The sequence below is a fragment of the Emydura macquarii genome, unplaced genomic scaffold (assembly GCF_026122565.2).
Source record: "Emydura macquarii macquarii isolate MOO-44397 ecotype Brisbane River unplaced genomic scaffold, CSIRO-AGI_Emac_v2 contig_2846, whole genome shotgun sequence".
In the NCBI taxonomy this organism is placed as follows: Eukaryota; Metazoa; Chordata; order Testudines; family Chelidae; genus Emydura; species Emydura macquarii.
Window position 1 is genome coordinate 4,775,408 of NW_027132983.1, and position 20,172 is coordinate 4,795,579.

The 20,172-nt window shown below is 38.8% G+C and overlaps 1 protein-coding gene across 2 annotated transcripts in view; it reads left to right on the plus strand.

The window, feature by feature from the left end:
• LOC137166402 (plasma membrane calcium-transporting ATPase 2-like) overlaps nucleotides 1-20,172 on the plus strand; it is a 348,197-nt gene that overhangs the window by 300,560 nt on the left and 27,465 nt on the right. For both annotated transcript variants that reach the window (XM_067568107.1, XM_067568106.1), the window contains 4 exons: nucleotides 3,003-3,109; nucleotides 4,104-4,295; nucleotides 13,177-13,390; nucleotides 16,979-17,190. In XM_067568107.1, the coding sequence (XP_067424208.1) occupies nucleotides 3,003-3,109; nucleotides 4,104-4,295; nucleotides 13,177-13,390; nucleotides 16,979-17,190 (725 nt within the window). The remainder of the gene's footprint in view (nucleotides 1-3,002; nucleotides 3,110-4,103; nucleotides 4,296-13,176; nucleotides 13,391-16,978; nucleotides 17,191-20,172) is intronic.

The following is a 20,172-nucleotide window of genomic DNA, read 5'->3' on the forward strand; positions in this document are numbered from 1 at the left end:
TTGCTAGATTGAAGAGCCTATTATCAAATATTTGTTACCCATACAGGTATTTATAGATTGTGATCAAATCACCCATTAACCTTCTCTGTTAAACTAGATAGATTTTGCTCCTTGAATCTGTCACTGTAAGGCAAGTTTTCTAGTCCTTTATTCATTCTCATGACACTTCTCTGAACATTCTCCAGTTTTTTAAAATCCTACTTGTAGACACAAGAACTGGACACAAGGATCGCATTAGCCCTTTTGACTACAGCGTCACACTGGGAGCTTATGTTACATGCTTTGATGGGCAGTGACGCTATTAATAATATTTACATCTAAAATATCATCACTGGCATTTGACTTAGCACACATTGAAATGGACCAGACATTTCACATCCCAGTTACTGTTTCAGGCTCTCTGCAATCTCAGGTATCACCCTCTTCATGTTTTGAAGATTTTAATTAAAGTAAGTAGAAACGTATTATTTTTTTAAATGAAAGAACAATTGAAAGAGGGGTTCCACCCTTCACTCCCTGTCCGCCCGCAGCTAGTCCACTCTGGATGGGCTCTGCACTTTGAGAAACATTATACTAGAGTGTGAGAAATAGAAATTAAGCTAATTTAAAGGAAAGAACGGAACTTTGTAATTATTAATGTCAACTTCCAAGAAGGGTCTACAGTATAATGACAGAAATGACAACACATGCTAAAGAAATGGGAGCAAATGATAGGGATTACTCATGCAAGCCAACTAGAGTCAATGCAGGAGAATGGCAGAAGTGAGTTTATAAGGGAGATTTAAACTGACTCATCTCGTTTGTGGTTCTCAACATTTCCATACTACTGTACCCCTTTCAGGAGTCAGATTTGTCTTGCATACCTGAAGTTTCACCTCACTTAAAAACTACTTGCTTACTAAATCAGACCTTAAAAATACAAAAGTGTCACAGCACACTATTACTGAAAAATTGCTTACTTTCTCATTTTTACCATATAGTTATAAAATAAATCAATTGGAATATGAATATTGTACTTACATGTCAGTGTATTGTGTATAGAGCAATATAAACAAATCATTGTCTGTATGAAATTTTAGTTTGTACTGACTTCGCTAGTGTTTTTTATGTAGTCTGTTGTAAAACTAGGCAAATATCTAAATGAGATGATATTACTTTGAAAGTCCTCTGTGTGTATCGCAGAGGTATGCAACCCCTGGTTGAGACCCACTGATTTAGTTTCATCATCCACGATGGTTTAAGTGGAAAGATTAAACCACCAGAATAAATTATGAAAAGTAAAATCAATTAAAATAAAACTTAGTTTTAATAATCTGAGAAATTGTTAACACATGTAAGGACTTTGGATCTGATTCTGCTTATATTTAAATTGGTGATAAAACTCCCATTCTTCAATGGGAGGAGGAGCAAACCCTAGTTTTGAGATACAGTATATGGAGGTTGGGTGAAATTGTCAAAAGAGCTTAGGTCTCATTGAAAATCAATGGGACTTAGCTCCTCAATGTGTGAGTCTTTTGAAAATGGGAATTAGGCTCCTAAGTCACTTGGATGCTTTTGGAAGTTTTACGCTTTATCTGGATAGTGGCCTTCTAAATGACTCCTGTCCCTTCTTCATTTGGTAATTTAGGGCAACGGTTATTTTTAAATAGTTAGGCTTCATGCTATTATACCTCCCTTGGGTTAATTCTATGTCTGATCTAGCACATATTCCTCTGTGTGAAGCAATTCCCACTTGCAGTCTCTAATAAAAGATTGTCTTAAATGATACCTCAATGATTAATAACAATAATAAGTCTTATTAGTGAATTAGTATCATCTTTATTATTAAAGATATTAGATGTAGTATATTCATTATAACCAGAAGAAAATTATGGGCTGTTATAAAGTTTAAGATCTTGATGTTCAACATAACAAAATTTGAAAATTTGTTTTAAATACCATAAATGTATAGCATACACACGTGTGGTACAATAACTAATATTTATTAGATCCTATAATCGAAGAGATTTAACTCTGTGATGGAGGTCTTAATTATTGCATTTTTTCAGCATAGGTATCATACATCACTATCCAGGCAATAAACAAAATTAATCATATACTCCAAATTAAACTTGAAAATAAAACTTGGGGTGAGGATGGTCCTATGACTAAACTGTAGTGCTTCTGTAATGTGATCTTAGGCAAGTAATTTAATATCACTGCCTCAGTCTCCTCCTCTGTAGAGTGTGGAAAATACTTTCATATTGCATCAGGGTGGGATGAGACTTAATTCATTACTGTTATAAAACATTTTGAAATCCTTGGAAGCAAGGAACTAGAGAAATATGAAGCATTATTATTATTATTTGTACTTCTATTATCCTAAAATATATTACTTCAAAATTTCTTAGTTAGTTCATATCGCTTTATTTGTCACTTCAGTGCTTGGCAGAGCTGAATGTATCTCTTTAAAAATCCTAATATAGCTCCAGGAAATAGCAGTCATCACTGCCATTTTGGTCTGTAGGCTAAACTTCTTCCCTGGGAGACATCCCAAAAAAACAGCTGTCCCAATTAAGGCCCTGATTTAGGAATGCACTTATATCTGCCATAAGAGGATGCTTAAGACTGTCCTCATTCACTAAGGCACTTAAGGACATACTCAAGTCCCATTTAAGTTAATCAGGAATTGGGGCCTCACTGGATTATACTGTAAAACAAAGTTTCAAATAGTAGAATCTTTATCTTTCATAAGGAAGCACATAATGGTCTGATCTTATTCCTGTTGAAGCTGATGAGAGTTTTGCCAATGACTTTGATGGGTGCAGGATCAGCCCCAGTATGATCCTCAGTAAAGATGTCAGGAGTCACTTACATCATTTACTACACCATTTCCCCTGAGAATTAAATCTGTTATGCTCTGTGGGCCCCAGGATATGTCCTTTTGATTCAAAATGGAGCTTTTTATTCTTAAGGTGATTTTTTTTCTGTTGCTAAAAATGTATTGTCAATGTATTTTTCAGGTATTATTGACAGCACGCAGGTGGAGCAGAGGCAGGTTGTTGCAGTAACTGGTGATGGAACCAATGACGGACCAGCACTTAAAAAAGCTGATGTTGGCTTTGCAATGGTATAACCCTGAACATAGCCATATGTCATTTTAGTTGCATCATAGATTTGCTTAAAGGGAGTTTCTCTGTTTATATAATACACTGAGTGAAATGGTTCAATGATTGTTCATTTAGGGAAGCAAGGAGCATGTGAAGAAGTTTAAACTTTCTGGAAACAGCTTGAATCAGTACATGAGGATTTTTAAATGCAGTTCCAGAATCCACTTTTACACATTGTGATGAAGAGAGGAGGAATTTTGCTTGGTCTAATTTTTGCAAGAATTTTATCAAAATGAATTTGAAAATGTCCAGTAGAGCAGTGGTTCTCAATCCACGGGCTACTTATGGCCCAATCAAACATAGTGGGAGCTCATGTGACATCCTCAGGCCATACAGAGAGAGCTGCATATGCAGCACACAATGGTAAATAGGTTGAGGATCACTGCAGTAGAGGAAAGTGCATTCAGTGTTCTGCCTGATAGCAAGGTGGAGCAGGAAGAATATTCTCCTATTTAATAGGACGTTATTTTGGCATGGTAAAATCCACCTCCAAATACAGCTTACTAGTTCCCCAACATTTTGTGGCACTACGTCAACAGCATCTGAAAACATAAGAAATTGACAACATAATAGATGCTGCATTCAAGCTGAGCTGTGCAATTCCAGTTCTGGCAATTCTGTATATGCATATTTAAAAAAAACAAAAAAGCAGCAGAACTTCAGCAACCCATCAATGTTAGCTCCCTTATTCAACATCAGTTGGTAATTAGCTTGCTATCATAAAACATTCAGATAGCTCATCACAAGGTATCTCCTTGCTCTCTACTAGCACACACCTTCTAACCAATTACGCAACATGTCCAAGATGCAGAATGTACTTACCAATTACTATTATTTCATTCTGTGGTCTGTGCATAAATGTGCTGTGGGAAGGGATATCTAAGGATCTGTTTTCTTACTATTACTTTTTCTTTCCCATAACTAATTTTTATCATTTTCTGCAATTTTTTCCAGGGCATTGCGGGTACTGATGTTGCAAAGGAAGCCTCAGATATTATCCTGACAGATGATAATTTCAGTAGCATTGTGAAGGCTGTAATGTGGGGCCGTAACGTCTATGATAGTATCTCCAAGTTCCTACAGTTCCAACTTACTGTTAACGTTGTGGCTGTGATTGTGGCTTTCACTGGGGCATGTATTACACAGGTAAGCTGAGTTGCAGAGATGACATGAAGCACGGATACTTGGCTGCCTGATAGTTCAGAAAGCCAAATATCAAATTCATCAGCTTTTCAACAGATGCTTTCCACTGATCAATATTGTATTCTGAATTCCTAAAGTATTGTTAGAAAGCAGTTTTTCTAGGAATAATTATGTCTTTCTGAATAATTTTTTCACCGGAATAATCCCCTCTAATTGCTAATATTGCTATCCTCATTTGCACCTTATTTTAGCAATCTTGTTGAACCTTTACCCATTATAAGAAATGGAGAAAACTCAACAGCTTTGTGCCATTCAGCAAAGGACTTGTCACTTGCTCAAATACCCTCCCTAACTTTTCTACGCACTCTTTTAAAGGACTAAGGCATCTGACATGTTTTAAATATTTATTTTCTGTGCCTCTCCTCACCCTTACAGCAGAGATCTACATATTCATATGTGCATTAATGGCTGTGTTGGAAGATCTCTAAGGTTTCAGAGCTCGGGCTGCAGCCCGAATGGGGACGTCTATACTGCTTTTTTTAGCCCTGTTATGTGAGCCCAAGTCTGTTGACCCTGGCTGTCAGACGTACTCTAAGATGCAGCCCTAGACACAACTTATGTGCAAGGCTACATATGTACCTGTCTAATCAAACACAAAGAAAAAAACAAACCAAACTGAACACCACTTCAACATCACTACTTTTTCAGAAAACATACCTATTTTTAATTGTCTCATTTTGTTCAGCAAGGGGCATGGGAGTGTAGATAGCTAATGGAGCATGCGAGTTTCCTTCCTCCGATATTAAAAAGTAAAGCACTTTGTTGTTAGCGTTTTCATCACATCCCTAAAGTAAAAATCTTCAGGAGATGTATATACTGGAGATGGGTACTGTTACAGACTCCTAAGATTGATAGAAGAAATGCACACCTATGAGAACATGACAGCTCCTCTTACTATCCATTAAACAAATATACATATCTGTCACTGCAGGTAAATTCCATCTCTGACACACACACCTCTGAGCAAAACAATCAATAAATAATTAACTGTGCTTCAGGGGTATGCTTACACTGCAGTCATGGAATCGCTACGTGAAACTTGAGGCCTGGTGTCTCTAAGCCGAAAGGTTGAGCACCTTCCAACTGACTCTTCTAAATTCTCAGGCCTCAGTTGTACTTGGAAAGGTCTCAGGTAGTCCCCACTGGCCCTGGTGGGCACCTTCACAGGGACTGGACACAATTGTTTTCATTTAGCCCCTCTGGGCACAAGGACTGTGTGAGCATAGGGCCGTGGGCAGTACTAGATTCATCAGAGGAAGCAGGAATGGCTCTACAGAAGTCAGTGGAAATGACCTTCCTCAGGTGACATTCCTGTTGTCCTGTCAAAGGAAAACAGAGTAGCAACAGTCCCCTTGCTCTTCTGTTAGCACAATGCCTCTAATTGCTGGTGCACCTCCATTTTGATACATGCTTTGGCTATGCCTTAGAGTAACAATTGAGCCTATGGTCAGGTGGGAGGACAGGGAATATTGTGGATGAGAAGGAGGCAGAGACTGGGTGACATAGCCTTTTCCCATCAGGAATATTTTAGAGAATGTTTTTAGCAGTCAGTGATAATGGCTGGTAACTAAAGAGAGGAGGTAAATACGAACATTGTAGACAGTGAATTATTGCTCTGGTTGAAGTTGAGGTGGCCATTTCCTTTTAAATCCCTGTTTTCAGTCATTGTCATTATTCTTATCCCCAAAAATTCTTGCAGGATTAATTATCTCATGCTTGGTCTCCAGCAATTTTTCAATTACTTGGTGAGCCTGAAAGAAAATGTAACTCACTTCTTAAACAGTTTTGTTCCCTGTTGTGCTTGGATAACTCAAACATTATTGTGTGGGTAGTTAATTTGTTGCATTTGAAAATAGATGTTTTCAAATAAACAAATGATAAATGTTTGAAAATTGTGCACTGAGCACGCTCAGTGGTTGTTTTTCCCCCTACCACTTCAAGAGCTCTGTTCAAATTCTATCAAAGGCATTGGGAGTCTTTCCATTGGCTTCCAACAAGAATTGTACTAGGCTCTAAAAGTACATAATGAAGAACAGTTTTGCCCAAGTGACCTGTAACTAGATATTCCCCGCTCCCTCATACCCATTTACCACAGTCATATGCTTTTGAATGTACAACCATTCTGTTAAAAATAAACTTACCTCCCAAGGTTAATACATTTTTATTAAAATAAATCCATATGAAATTGTTTAGTTCCACAATAAAATAGCAAATCCAAAGAGAGAGAAATTCCAAAAAAGATTTAAAATGAGAATTGGTTGCAAATATACTGCAGTTGATTTGTGGTGTGCCCGTGTTTGAACGCCGCTTCCTGATTACTGACAATCTCAAGCAGCTCTTTTATTTCCATCTCATTCAACAAGGAACTTGCCTGAAGATGCTACATTATTATGTTAGATGTTCAGACTCAAAGGTCCTAATCCATGAAAAGGGCATTGTGTGCTTGCCTCATACAAGCATTACTAAAAATTACATACTGTCCCCTCTGGTTGTTATAAAAATAGCTCTGATACAGAATGCATGACCTTACTGAAAAATCTTATGTACAGTAGCCAGGTTGCACATTTATAGGTACAAAGACAGGAAAATTTTACACTGGTCTTAAAATACTAATTTGACTGAAGTATTTAAAATCTTATGAACAAATAAAGAAAGCTAAAAGCCATTGTTTCCAAAGCAAGCAAGCATAGCTTTCAGTGACCTTGACAAGGACTTCCCTATACAGCAAACATTTCCTACACCTTTCACTCTGCTTTCATGTATATAGAATATAATTATATTCTTAGGTTAACATTCGGGTTCATGCTAACAAGTTACTTTCATGAGACTGGTATCTCTTTTACACTATCGTTCTCTGCCATAAAATTCCCTGCAATTCAGCACTTCCACACAAGGTTATAAATGTCGATTCCTGAGCATGAAAGATTTTGTTTTTAATTTAACTCATGGCTTTTGGCATATCTGTTTAAAGAAGGCATAGACAAGATAAAATCCCCACTTTTATTAATTTTCTATCATTCCGCATGTAGCCTGCAGCCATGTGGTCTTGGGCTTATTATTAGGTCCAATAAATCAGTGGTTCTCAAACTTTTTAAATGGAGCTTCCCCGTGGCCCTTTGTATCACAATCGTGTTCCGTCAAACACCCCCCACTTTCCGAAATAAAGAGGGAGCAGGGGCGGGAGCTGCAGCAGCAGTGGCAGGGGAGACGTGGGGAGCAGGGACGGCAGCAGAAGTGCAGGAAGCAGACCTGGCAGTGGTGCTGCGGGAGGCAGCCGGCGGCATGTCATGCGTCCCCATCCATTCAGCTTGCCCCTCCCCCACAGTAAGGAGTGGGACAGGACCAGGTTGTCCTGCTCCCCAGTGGGAAGCAAAAGTGAGCGCACCAGAAGGATGAGCAGGGACTCTGTGCAGAAGCACAAGAAGCTCGGTGTGCCCGGTAGTGGCGGGAGGTGGCTGCCGGGAGCAGTGGCAGCAGCAGCCACAGGGGGAGTGTGCTCAGCACCAGCGCAAAGTGTCCCCTGCTCTCCCAGCAGCCTCCCATCTTTGCTCCCCTCCAAAGGGTCCCCCACTCCCAACACCTGCCACCCGGCCCCGCTTTCAGCCCGGCGGCCCACCCCAGGATCCATCTCGCGCCCCCCCCCCCTTTGAGAATGTCTGCAATAAATTACCCAGAGACCCTGATCCAGCAATTTCATCTGCACAGGTAATAGACTCTTATCCCCATGGAGTCCCAGTGGAGTCAATGGGGCTACAAATTGGTACAAAGATCCAACTGCAGGATAGTAGCCATAGACGGCAATTAAATGAGATCTTAAAGGAGCATTTAAGTGCTGCCGGAGATGCATAAGATATGGGATTCTTCTCTTACTGAACGAATGTCTTCATAAGTCATAAAAAACCCCTCTAGTGCTGAAAGTGTCTTTCAAATGATGCAAAATGGAGGTCATGACCACTTGCAATCATTACAAGTGTTCATGACGTTTTTGTAAGAGCAACAGTTGTGGCAGTGGTGTCCTAGCCAAATCCCACTTCAGGTATTTCTTCTCCGTTCGATGCTCTTTATCATTAATTGGATATGTATTATCTAAGCAATTCTCCTAAACAATGATGCTGTAGAGTGTTGCTGATGGAGAGAATCTACTGTATTTCTATTCTGTTGGTGGCCTCATTTTACCAGTGTATAACACAATCCCCATCATGTACCTAGAGAGACAGATTGTAGCCTTCATATATGGCCTCCAGTGTTGTGTAGTGGTTGTAAAGAAGTGGCAATGGGCCAGTATAGGAGCTGAGCACTCTCATGGACCCAGTGCAAGGGGCATGCTGGGGTGACAGAAGACATGCAGAACACTAAGTGCCATGGCAACTCTGAGCTGCAGCGTAGCACGTAGGCAATCATGGGAGGTTGCTGTAAGGTAGAGCATCTCTGGGAGTGACCTAATTTATGCTAGTTTCTGTCTCAGCCCTTGCAGAAGCTCAGAACCCAGATCATGCAAAAGTGCCTGAAAGCTGTCTTTCCTCTCCTTCCCTTGGACATTACCTTTTGTGCCATGCCTCTCTCTCACACCTCACTTTTCAAATTAACCTAGTTCAAGTATTTGTTGCCTCATTCACTGTGCACTGTCCAGCCTGTGCTTTCAGTGTCCTTGGGGTCTGGATGCACTGTGGCAGATTTGCTACACACCGTCCTTTCTGCACAGTAATTGTCCAGATCTGCTCTGTTACACTGATGGTAAATTAAAATTAAAGCTACTGATTTCAGTAGATTAATGAAGTCCAGACTCGCAGGTTCTCATCTTGTTCTCTGCTCACTAGGTGTAGAGTCTTTGGCTCATTCAGTGTACATCTTTCTAAGAGATTCTTGTGGAGCCCTGCCTAAACTACTGTGAATTGTAGTGCATTGAATGAGGCAGGACTCCATACCCTCAAATATCCCATGGAATTCCATACATCCCTTCCAAGACCAAAAATTCCACTAAGCTTGCTTACCTAGGCACCAACAGTGGCAAGAGAACACTGGGACGTTATTTCTTGTAATTGTTTAAAAGAAATTCTGTGCATGCACAAAATAAATCTTTAAATGCATATCGTTCAGGCAAATCAAAACAGAATTTTACTGGAGCAACATAAGGCAAATGCCTAAGCTAGGGTGTATCTCGCTGCCAAATTTAAGTTTCTATCTTAAATAGTTGAGGCTTTGTAGCTGTTTGTAAAAGGTTAAATTTTTTTAAAAAGAGCAAAGAAGTATATTTTGAAGACTTTATATGCAAAAAATTGATGAGTCTTTCTTGAACTTTGAAAAAGAATTCATATTTTGGCAAAGTCTAGACCTTGAAAATCTCAGCTGAAGAGGCTAAATATTTGGCAAAAATTAAAAGTACTTTACTTTAGAAATGAAACACTACCTAAAGTACAGCTGTCACTATACACTTCAGCTCCTGTATAATGAGGATAAAAGAGTCTTCAGACATATATAAGGTATTATTTTACATGTTATGTAGAGCTGATACACTCTAGCATTGTAGACAACAGCATTTGACATATCTTAACAATTTAGGTGTCTTCTGTACTTTCAGTTGATAATACTGCACAGTAAATAGAATTAGATTGTATTCATCACCTGAAGGTTGGAAGTAACTATCAAGAAGTATGCAAGTAGAATTTAATGGAGGGGGCAGCTTCTATTAAACTAGTATCTACTAGGAATAGCAGCAAAAATGTTTGTACCTAGAGAATGTTTCAACATTTTAAAAAGTTTTGCAAAATAGCCACTGTTCCATTAAAGATGCTCATGTAGGCGAGTGTGTACGTGTGCTGTAAGACAAGTGGGAGTTAAAAGGTAAGGATAAAAACACCTTTATATCCCCTTACAGCTTGTCATCTAACTCAAAAATAACAAGCTCTAAAATTTGTGAGGCTGTATATGTCACAATAGATTTGTGGTTTATTGCCAGCCTCTTGTGATTTGTACTTTAAGTGTTTTCCAAGATAAAGCGTAACATCACTTGATATGAGGGACTTTTCTCTTTAGGCAACTAGTAACCTTTTCCAAGGTCAAATGGAAAAGAACTTGACAAGTAATTGGTGATCTCAGGTGGCTCGCAATGTGAACTTCTTTCCTCCCGAAAGTCATCAGTGGCTACAGGATAATGTGTTATTTTGAATCTCACTTACCGGATCAGAGGATTCTTTAGCCATTTAGTCAGTGGCCAGAGACCGTCAAAAGACTGGCACTTACCTGCTCTTGTGCTGCGTAGTTAAATAAAAACTGTAATAGAAGACTGAACTCCATCTCTGATAGGTATTTTGCTTAGTTTCCACCAACTAGTCAGAAATCAGATAGAGTTGCAGCAGAAATTTCATTATGCTGGCTGCCCAAATTAATGGTTGTTAACGTTTGGGCTTGGGTTGAGTTTAGGATGAAGTTTTACACTTGAGTGAGCTGTGCAGCTCTGCAGATAATAATGATTATTAGAGGCACCTTAGCAACTCATGGTGACTGGCACAGTGAAGTGGTGAGAACATGCTGCTGCCAAAACTGACGACTGCTAGTTACACTTGTGTGATTTAGAGAGGATGGGTCAAAGAGAGAAACTGTCTTTAACATTAGTCACTGGAATAGCTGGGGCCTTGGCATGACTGTTTATTACAAATGTCTCTTGATGGGGGGATGAACATCTGAGGCAGCAATTCCAGCTTCCAAAGTTATCTCCAACCAGGAACTGCTTGTGTAGCACACTTGTTCACTGTACAAAATGTGAAAATATGAGATGGCAAATTCTTCAGTAAAAACCCATTCTATATATGTTAGGTCCCTCGGCACTAGGGGTCCATAAGCCAGGACAGCAGACCATCTAGCATAAGGTCACCACTGTTTTAGGCCATTCCATGCTGGTAAAACCATCTTCTACTACAAAATCTGGGATTTAATTAGTCCTGTTTATCTTTTTTGTTTAACTCCTCCCCCCGATCCGTACAGACACAAGCACTTCCTATTACTGTAGCTGCCTGACTGATGTCTGAATTGAATCCTCCTCCTGATAAGCCCAGTTAGTGCTCTCCATGGCCAGGAAGTCAAGAATCTTCTTTAGGCTAATCCTTCTCTGCTCCCTAGCATACCACAACTTCTGCCATCTTGAAAGTAGCAGATTGGTCCCCAAAGAGAAGGCCAAACCTGAATATGTTTTTTTAAATACAGTGCATAACAGAAGATTTTTTTAAAATGCAAGTTTCTTTATGTGCAGGAAAATTAAATGGTTGGGTCCCTAGTGAGATCAAGACTGTAATTTCAAGCAACCACAGAGACCAAAATATTTACAGTTTGTCTCCAAGTGCTGTTAGGAGCCTTAATGGAAATTGCTTCTTGGCATTGAAACTGATATAAAATGAGGAGGCTTCATTAAAAATAAACATTTACATCTCTCAAGAAAAGTGCACGTTTCAAATAAGTGTTTTTAATGGCATTGATTTTGATCTGTAAATTATTCCGACACTCGTTGCCTCACCAATGCACCACATCAGAAAATATATGGTGCATAACAATAATACTGTGATTTTCAAACTTTCACACTGTAAGTTATCCCCGTTGTGTGATGAAATGCAGAGTGCTATCTCCTATTACTTTTGAGAATTCTCCTACCCATCTCAGATATGAATAAAGTACAACTCTCTCTGAATCTGAAAACAAATTTCACTAATGCTACCTATTTCAGTTTCACACTAACGGCACAGGAACTAGAATTATTCATATGAGTTACAAGAAAAAAAACTACCTCAGCTTCTAAGATCTATAGCAAGGAACAATCACAATTATGTCATTACAACTGGTCCAGTGACATACAGTTACTGAGAAGGGATGATTAGCCAAAGCACAATTTAATATGTATTTCTATTTGTCATTTAATTTTCATTTGAAATCTATTTTAAGCTATTGTTTGTTTTTGTTTGTAAGTAATGTGATCTAACACCCTATGTGGTATGACCTTAGGCCGTCTCCCTCTCAGATTAAATAAGCAAATAGCTCCTTCTAGTGGTTGCTAATCTAGTCTGGAAAATAAATACCTAATCCTACCAAAATCTTTTAACACTTTGGTTCTAATGCTGATGGTTGGGTTTCCAGTGAATATTTTTTGATGAAAAGCATGATCGTTCTGCTTCATATTTCTGAATTACTTTTGCTATGATTTAGTAGATGAATCAATCTTTTTGTTCCCTACTTGCTTTCAATAGGATGCCGAGTACATGCCATTCACATCTGAGTTGTAGAATGTGTTTTATTTCTCATAATTAAAAATTACCTATAAATTCTGAATTTATGAAAATCTCACGTTGAATTATTCCAAGATTTTGATCAATTTTAGGCAATACAAACTGTGTACTAGAGCAAATATAGACGTAACTTAGATATACATTCAGATTAAACCTGATCTTTTTTAATTAAGTTATTACATAGTTTTTTTCTATCCCAGTCCAGGAAAACATTTTTGATAGTCTTTAATTTTTAGTCACCCATACCTGACTCTTTTCAGAAAATAAAAAAAAATAAATAAAAAAATGGGCTGGCACACCAGGGTACATTGCATTTTTCAGATTATTCAGATGTGAATTAATGCTATGCTAAAAAAAGGGATGTGTTTGCAAATGCTGCTCTCTGAAATGATTGGAGATAAATCTGATCATTCGTCTTTGCTCAGCTCCATGCCCTTTCTGTTGTTACTGCCTTGCAATAGCACAATAAGACATCAAGTGTGAAAGGGAGAAATGGCTGAGTCAGTTATCATTTTAGCAAAGCAAAGACCTTACATTTTATTTTGTCTCCTAAGGACTCTCCGCTGAAAGCTGTACAGATGCTGTGGGTCAATCTAATTATGGACACCTTTGCTTCTCTTGCTCTGGCCACTGAACCCCCTACAGAGTCTCTACTGCTAAGGAAACCATATGGCAGAAACAAGCCTCTTATATCACGTACCATGATGAAGAACATTCTGGGCCATGCTGTCTACCAGCTCACTCTCATTTTTACGCTCCTCTTCGTTGGTAAGATAAAGAACATATTTATGTTCACTTTAGATCTCTGCAACAACTTGATGCTGCTTCATTCACAAGTGAACTGATCTCTAGCCATATGCCCCAAAATGTACTGCATGTTCCAAGGTATCAAACATTTACATAAAGCATCAGTCAGGGCTCACCTGAGACATGCATCAGGTGTTGAGCCATGCAGTGGGATCAAAAGAGATAAGGGAGATGGAACAATCCTAACCGGAGGTTGATGGGGATGTAGGGGATCATTTGGGGACCTTTCATATCTTCTTGGTAAGAATACGGGGTTTGCTTAATCAAGCTTTTTGGAATGCTAAGTAAAGTGTAGGTTCAAGTCTTTGGCAAAGGTTTAGAGCAGAATGGGTGTTAACCAAACCGGTCAGTCTGTTCCCAAGCTTGCATTTCAAGCCTTGTCCTCTTCGTTAGGAAACTTAATGCTCTATTTGTGTTGACTCTGAAATGTATAGATTCAAGTTATCCTAGTACGAAAAGCCACTTCAGTTTGGGAACTAGCAATATTGTTAGCATTTGTCATGGAAGAATGCTGATCTTCTGGATAATTAAGACAAACAAGCTAGTAATTACAATCTGTTTAGTCCACACAGTAGACTCGATTCTGAGATGTAATACCTCTGATTACTGGAAGGAAAAAAAAACTGGCTAATTTATTACACTAAGTCAGGTTTTATTGAGAATGAATGCTTTTCTCCTACAATAGGGTCATCAAGGAAATATAGTGGAGGAAAAGGACTGTTTCTCATTGCAAGGAATAACCAAGGGAGAATTATGGCCACTCTTGCTCTATATGTATTAGTGCATTTGCTCAAGGGCCTGATGATGATAATTAGCACTTGAGTCTCATGTACTGTGTTCATGACAATATGTCATAAGAACAGCCATACTGGGTCAGACCAGTTGTCCATCTAGCCCAGTATCCTATCTTCTGACAGTGGCCAATGTCAGATGCTTCAAAAGGAATGAACAGAACAGGGCAATTATTGAGTTATCCATCCCCCGTTGTCAGTCCCAGCATCTGGCAAACAAGACTTGGGGACACCCAGAGCATGGGGTTTCATTCCTGATCATCTTGGCTAAGAGCCATTGATGGACCTATCCTCTATGAACTTATCTAAATCTTAACTGCTATTAAATTGGCATTTGTTGATGGCCTGAAGTGTATGTCTTACAGGCTATGTAGTATCCTCCCTCGTAAGTTGTTGTGAATGTACATTCATGTATGTGCAAGCCTTAGGAGGCTCAGACTCCTCCCTACAGCTGTGAGCCTATTTTGGATGCTCAGGGGGGCTGACAAGCCTATTATAGGAAGAGAGGGGCCCATGATGAGCCCGCTAAATTTCTGAAGTGGAGAAATGTCCCCCATCTAGTACATATGGTTTGCAGGATTCTGGTGGCCCATAGACAGCGTAATAAGCTTGTCAGCCTATGATTATCTAAACTATGCACATGAGCCTTCATAATAGATGCATCTGAAAGTCAAACATCCTGTATGCTTTGTGAGAGTTATAGGTGGCCCTCCAATGAGCCTCCCAAGGCTGAGAAGGACCCCTCTTGAAGGCCTACAGGAAAGAAGGTTCCCCAGTTCCTTTCACATTTTTAGGAGGCTTACAGCCAACCCTTTCCCTGAGAGTCTTAGGAAATGCAGCAGCTTCCCTTGTGAGATTTAGGAAGATCTGCTGTATTGTACATGGTAAAAAGAAAATTAGCTTCTTTCCTTCCCAGTAAGCTTCCTTGTAATCATGTTACACTTTGAGGAATACTTCGTTAAGGAAAAGGGCTAGACACTTTTTTAGTGAAATTTTAGGAATCATTTGATGTGCTTTATTAAGTTTCCCAAGGCCGGTAATGTACAGGGAAGTTCCAGATTCATAAATTAACTGTTTAAATTACACTCTCTGATCAACTGTTCTTCTGTACAAGAGTTCAGCAAATCAAGTTCTCTCTCTGTCCTCCTCCTTTCCCATTTTTGCTATAAGTTGGCAATAAATATGTTATAAGTGTGTTTGGACTCTGGTTGCCTCTATTTTTAGTGTCATAAATCCAGAAACCATTGTGCTGTTCAGTTAAACTGCCGCACAGAAAAATTGTGTCTTGGCCCCAGATCTGCCCTACCAAATTTAAAACTGCTGTGTTTCTAATGGATTTTGTAAAAGAGTGGGCAATGGAAACTTAGGATCTACTGCTACCATGGAATAGAAGTAGATGAAGTTGCAACTTGTTTTGGAATGAAGTAATGCAGTGAAATGGAATTTTTGAAGATTTAATTATTGAAAGTCATGTTGAGGAAAAATGTAAATCAGATTTAAGCAGAAATTCATTTGCTTTTCATAATCTTCATTATTTGGTAATGATGAAACACAGCCATGTAATTTGTGTTTAAAAGTCTCTGCTCTCTCAATCTATCTTTAGCTTCACCCTGTGGTAACGTTATAATGCTACATTTATGCTATCACAACTTTTTTTTTTTTATGTCAAAAGACTATAGGCCAAAGTCTTCCTTTGGATGCAGGCACACAATTCCCATTGATTTCCACTTGAGCTGCTCAAACATCTAAAGGCAAAGTAGTTCTCTGATGACTCTACTGGTAGAATCTGACCTTACTGTAGTTTTAAGCAGAGCTATAACTGGTTCTGAGGTGCACGTCTCTCATTCAAACAGTAATATCAGTGAGTGCCCGGAAAATATTGTCTAAGTAAATGATGTTTGGTATAAACAAAATGTTTGTTAAAGTTTGCTGCACAGCAAAAGTCCCTCTGTACATTTATTTTCTCTGTTCTTTACTCATATATATTAATGCTCTGTCCTTAGTCTAAGAGTCTCTCTTTATATATAGGTGTACGTGTGTTCAGAATAGTGATATGTATATATCTAGTGAATAAGTAAGTGTGTAGATGTATTTCCAAGTGTTATGTAACTTCTACAATTCCTGCTCATAGGGTGCATTTTGTTGTTTTTTAACATTGACAAATCATTCCTTTACCCAATCAGTTTTTTCTTCTGTTATCTAAATAGGTAGTATTTCCTATTATGTGCTTAGAAAGCAGATTAACAGAGCTGAGGAAAACAAATCATTTTATAACTAGGGATGGTTGTGTAACTGCTGTTCTTTTTAGTTAATATCCTTGACTGTCAAAAATATGACTTACTAGGAGGTAATATGCAGAGACTGTTGAAGGATGGTAGCTGCTAATTATTTTAGACATGGCAAATGCAGTGTCAGCAAGTCTGCAGCTCTGAATAAGTCAAATGAAAAAAATGACTCTTTAGAGTAGTTCCTACCTGATCAGAGAGAAAACACTATAGAAAATCATGTGAGCTGGTACATGGAGGCACTGAATTACAGGCAACATTATGAAGCTTCCCAGTAGGAATTCTGTATTTCTTTTGCTCACTGGGTTGGGAGTTGTGCCTGTATTGTAGTATCTGCGGAAGCAGTGCTGCTAAAAAACAACACAAGACAAAGGAGGCAGTCAGTGGGAGGGACTGGGAATACTAACACAAAATCAAGGCTGAATATTTTATAGCAGAAACAAACTTTTTGTTTTTATTCTTTTTGCATTAAGGTGAAAAAATGTTTAAGATTGACAGTGGTAGGAACGCACCACTCCACTCTCCTCCTTCTGAGCATTACACCATTATCTTCAATACCTTCGTCATGATGCAGCTATTCAATGAAATCAACGCACGCAAAATCCATGGCGAGAGGAATGTTTTTGATGGCATTTTTAGAAACCCTATATTTTGCACTATTGTACTGGGTACATTTGCCGTACAGGTAATCATTCATGCAAGAAACAGCAGCTATTCATCAGAAATGTACTATACGGTCTTCTTTCTATCTTTGTTCTTTGGAAAACCAAATGCTTTGGTGGACAGAGTTCATCAGTCCAAATGTTTGTTCATCCTGTATCTGACCTATTCTGTTACTTTTTCACAATAGCACTTACAGTTAAGATTTCTAATGAGTACAATTACTCAAGAGTAACTGATTTGTTGAAACGAGTCTTGTAATTTTCCATGGAGATTATTAATAATGTTATCATTAACCAATGGTAGCACACAACTTTTTATGCTTCTTTACCACTGTAGTCAGTAGTAGGGATGAATAAGTTGCTCTGTAAATAATGGGCACAAGCATCGACCCACTTCCTTCATGTGAGACCTTGTGCCGTCATCAGGTGTTCGCTGGAATCCGGATAGCCAGAGGTCCAATCAGATACCCCTAGAGTATTTTTCACTAATAGCACAGCATGAAATAATTTTGGCTGTTGCTGCAGGAAACTATATATAATTTTTCCCATAAATGATTTAAAAAAAATTCTGCTGAAATTCTCCTCCTCTGGTGTCATTCTTCTTTTAGTCCCATATCAGCCATTCCTCTGTTTGTTTGTTTTTCACACCCCTGAGCGACAAAACTTTTGCTGGCATAAGCGCTAAATCCCTTTGTAGGTCTAGCCCTAGGTGTCTGTGTTATTGAAAATGAGACTTAGCCTCCTAAGTCACTTAGGTCTTGCGGCACTTGAGTGGAGCAACACTGAATACCTTTAAAATCTGGGCCTAATTGGTTTTAATTTACAACCAACTCTGAAGACCTTGCCATGGAAGGGGTTTAAAGATTTTTTCCATTCCCAGGTCTTACCAGACCTGGCTTTTGGCTGTGAGGAGGGGTAGTGGCAGCCAGCTGATATTCATAGCCCTGAATTCCTGTAATGGATTTTGTCCACTCCTTCCAATCCTCTCCATCCACCAACAAAAACCTTTCCAAAATAAATATAAATGTTACACTCTGTGCATAGCCCAGAGCCTGCTTCTGCTCTCTGTATTCACATGCAACTGCCACTGGAGCCAGTGTAACCTGTATATTTAAGAAAAATGCAGGATCGGAGCATAGTCAATCTGACTTCTACTTGCTTTTCAGATGCTCTCTTACAGCCAGGCAATCTTTCCATGTTAATATCAGGTTATTCCTTCAACCAATTTGTCCACTTTGGTGAGGGGGTGATATATGAGCTTTTTGGGGGTGGGCTATAACTGCACAATAGAGCTTACTGAAGCAGTTCTGAGTTATAGTTACTGTTCCTCAGTTGGCTGGCTGTTGCTAGCGCAGGTGTATGAGTTTAATTTTTTGCTGTAAGAAAATGGTGGTGATCTCCAGGAGCTCAGCCTGTCCTTGTGGATGGATATAATCTGAGTGTGGCAGAGCCAATCTCTAGTCTGATTTATGCTTCATGTTTTTTAAAAAAACTTCTTTAGCTTCCTATGTATTTGCTACATTTGCTGGGTACAGCAGAATTGCATCTGGTATTTCAATTTTCTGTGCAATAGTCCTAAAAATAGAACATCAGGGGGACCACATTTTTAAAGTGAATGATGAGGAATCCAGTTGCAGTGGGATAGACGTCACAAGGAGTGATTTGGTGGGAATCAGGATGGTGTACCATTGAAGGTTATAACAGCTTAGGGGAAGAAGATGAAAAGGGATAGCTTCTTCACCTTTGTCAGCCAAACAGTGTCCCTCACTTGCCTTCCACACCATCCCTCTCCCCTTTCAGAAAAAATCTAGGAATATGTTACAGTAAAGGATACAGGGAAGGAAAACAGTATGAGTCCCTTAACGTCTCCTTATGTCCTGCCTTGTCCCTTTGTGGTATTTCTTTTTGGTACCATATCTACAGTCCAGAACTCTTTTCTAAAAGCTCCACTGCTCAGAGCCCTACCTTATTTCTGTCTTCTCTTTTTAATGCTTTACTCCTCCTAGGTGCAGCTGTGTGAATAATGGAATTTTGGGTTCACTTGCGAAACCAAAAATTAAAAAAGGAACGTGTTTTAGGTTGAATGAAATGTTTCATTTTGTTTGAAAATGTTAACCCTTTTTAAAAAATTGAAGGAAAGTTGTAAATGAAAAGTTGTTTTGAATAAAATAATCACAACTTTTCATTTAGAAAATGTTTCAGTTTTTTCAGAATTTGTGTTTTGTTTTGTTTTTGCATCTGAAACAATTCAGTGAATTCAACATGAATTTATGGGATGTTTTGGTTGATCTAAATCAGCATTTTTGGTGGGAAAAGAGTTTTGGTAAAAACAACAACAAAACCACTGCACACAGCTCTGCTCCTGAGCGTTCTCGTTGTAGTGTTTTCTATGCTGCTGTCCTTCCTGTTTCCTAGGTTTCTCTGCTTGTTTCTCCTTTTTTGCTCTCCCTGCATTCTTCAATCTGCCATCCTTTTCTTCCTCCTTCACACTCATTCTCATTCACTCTGACCTTTGTCTTTATTCATTCCCAGGGAAACAGCCATTTTGTACATAGGTGCAGGGGAGGTAAGGAGAAGCAAGGACAATAGCCCATATGCTCATGTCATTGGCATTATTGTACTAGCAGATATATTTATCTGACACACTTATGGCTGCCCAGTTTTGTCTCATTGTTTTTAGTGTGCTCCCCTGTCTGTCCCATCTGTTGTCACATTTTATACTTATGATAGTAAGCTCTTCGAGGTGGGGACAGTCTTTTTTCATAGATTTTTGTTACCTACTGCTGTCTATTATACATTGAGTTAAAAACAAGCATAGCTATTCATAACACTACTTATTAACAAAAATGAAGATTTATTTTTATAAACCAGTCAGAATGAACCTGGTCAGCACTGCACTGTGAGATGTTTGCGTACCATTACATCAAATGCCGTTCGATAATTATTTATTCTGTTTCGTTCACATGGCATAATTGAAATATTGTTATGGTCAGATGTTTGCCACA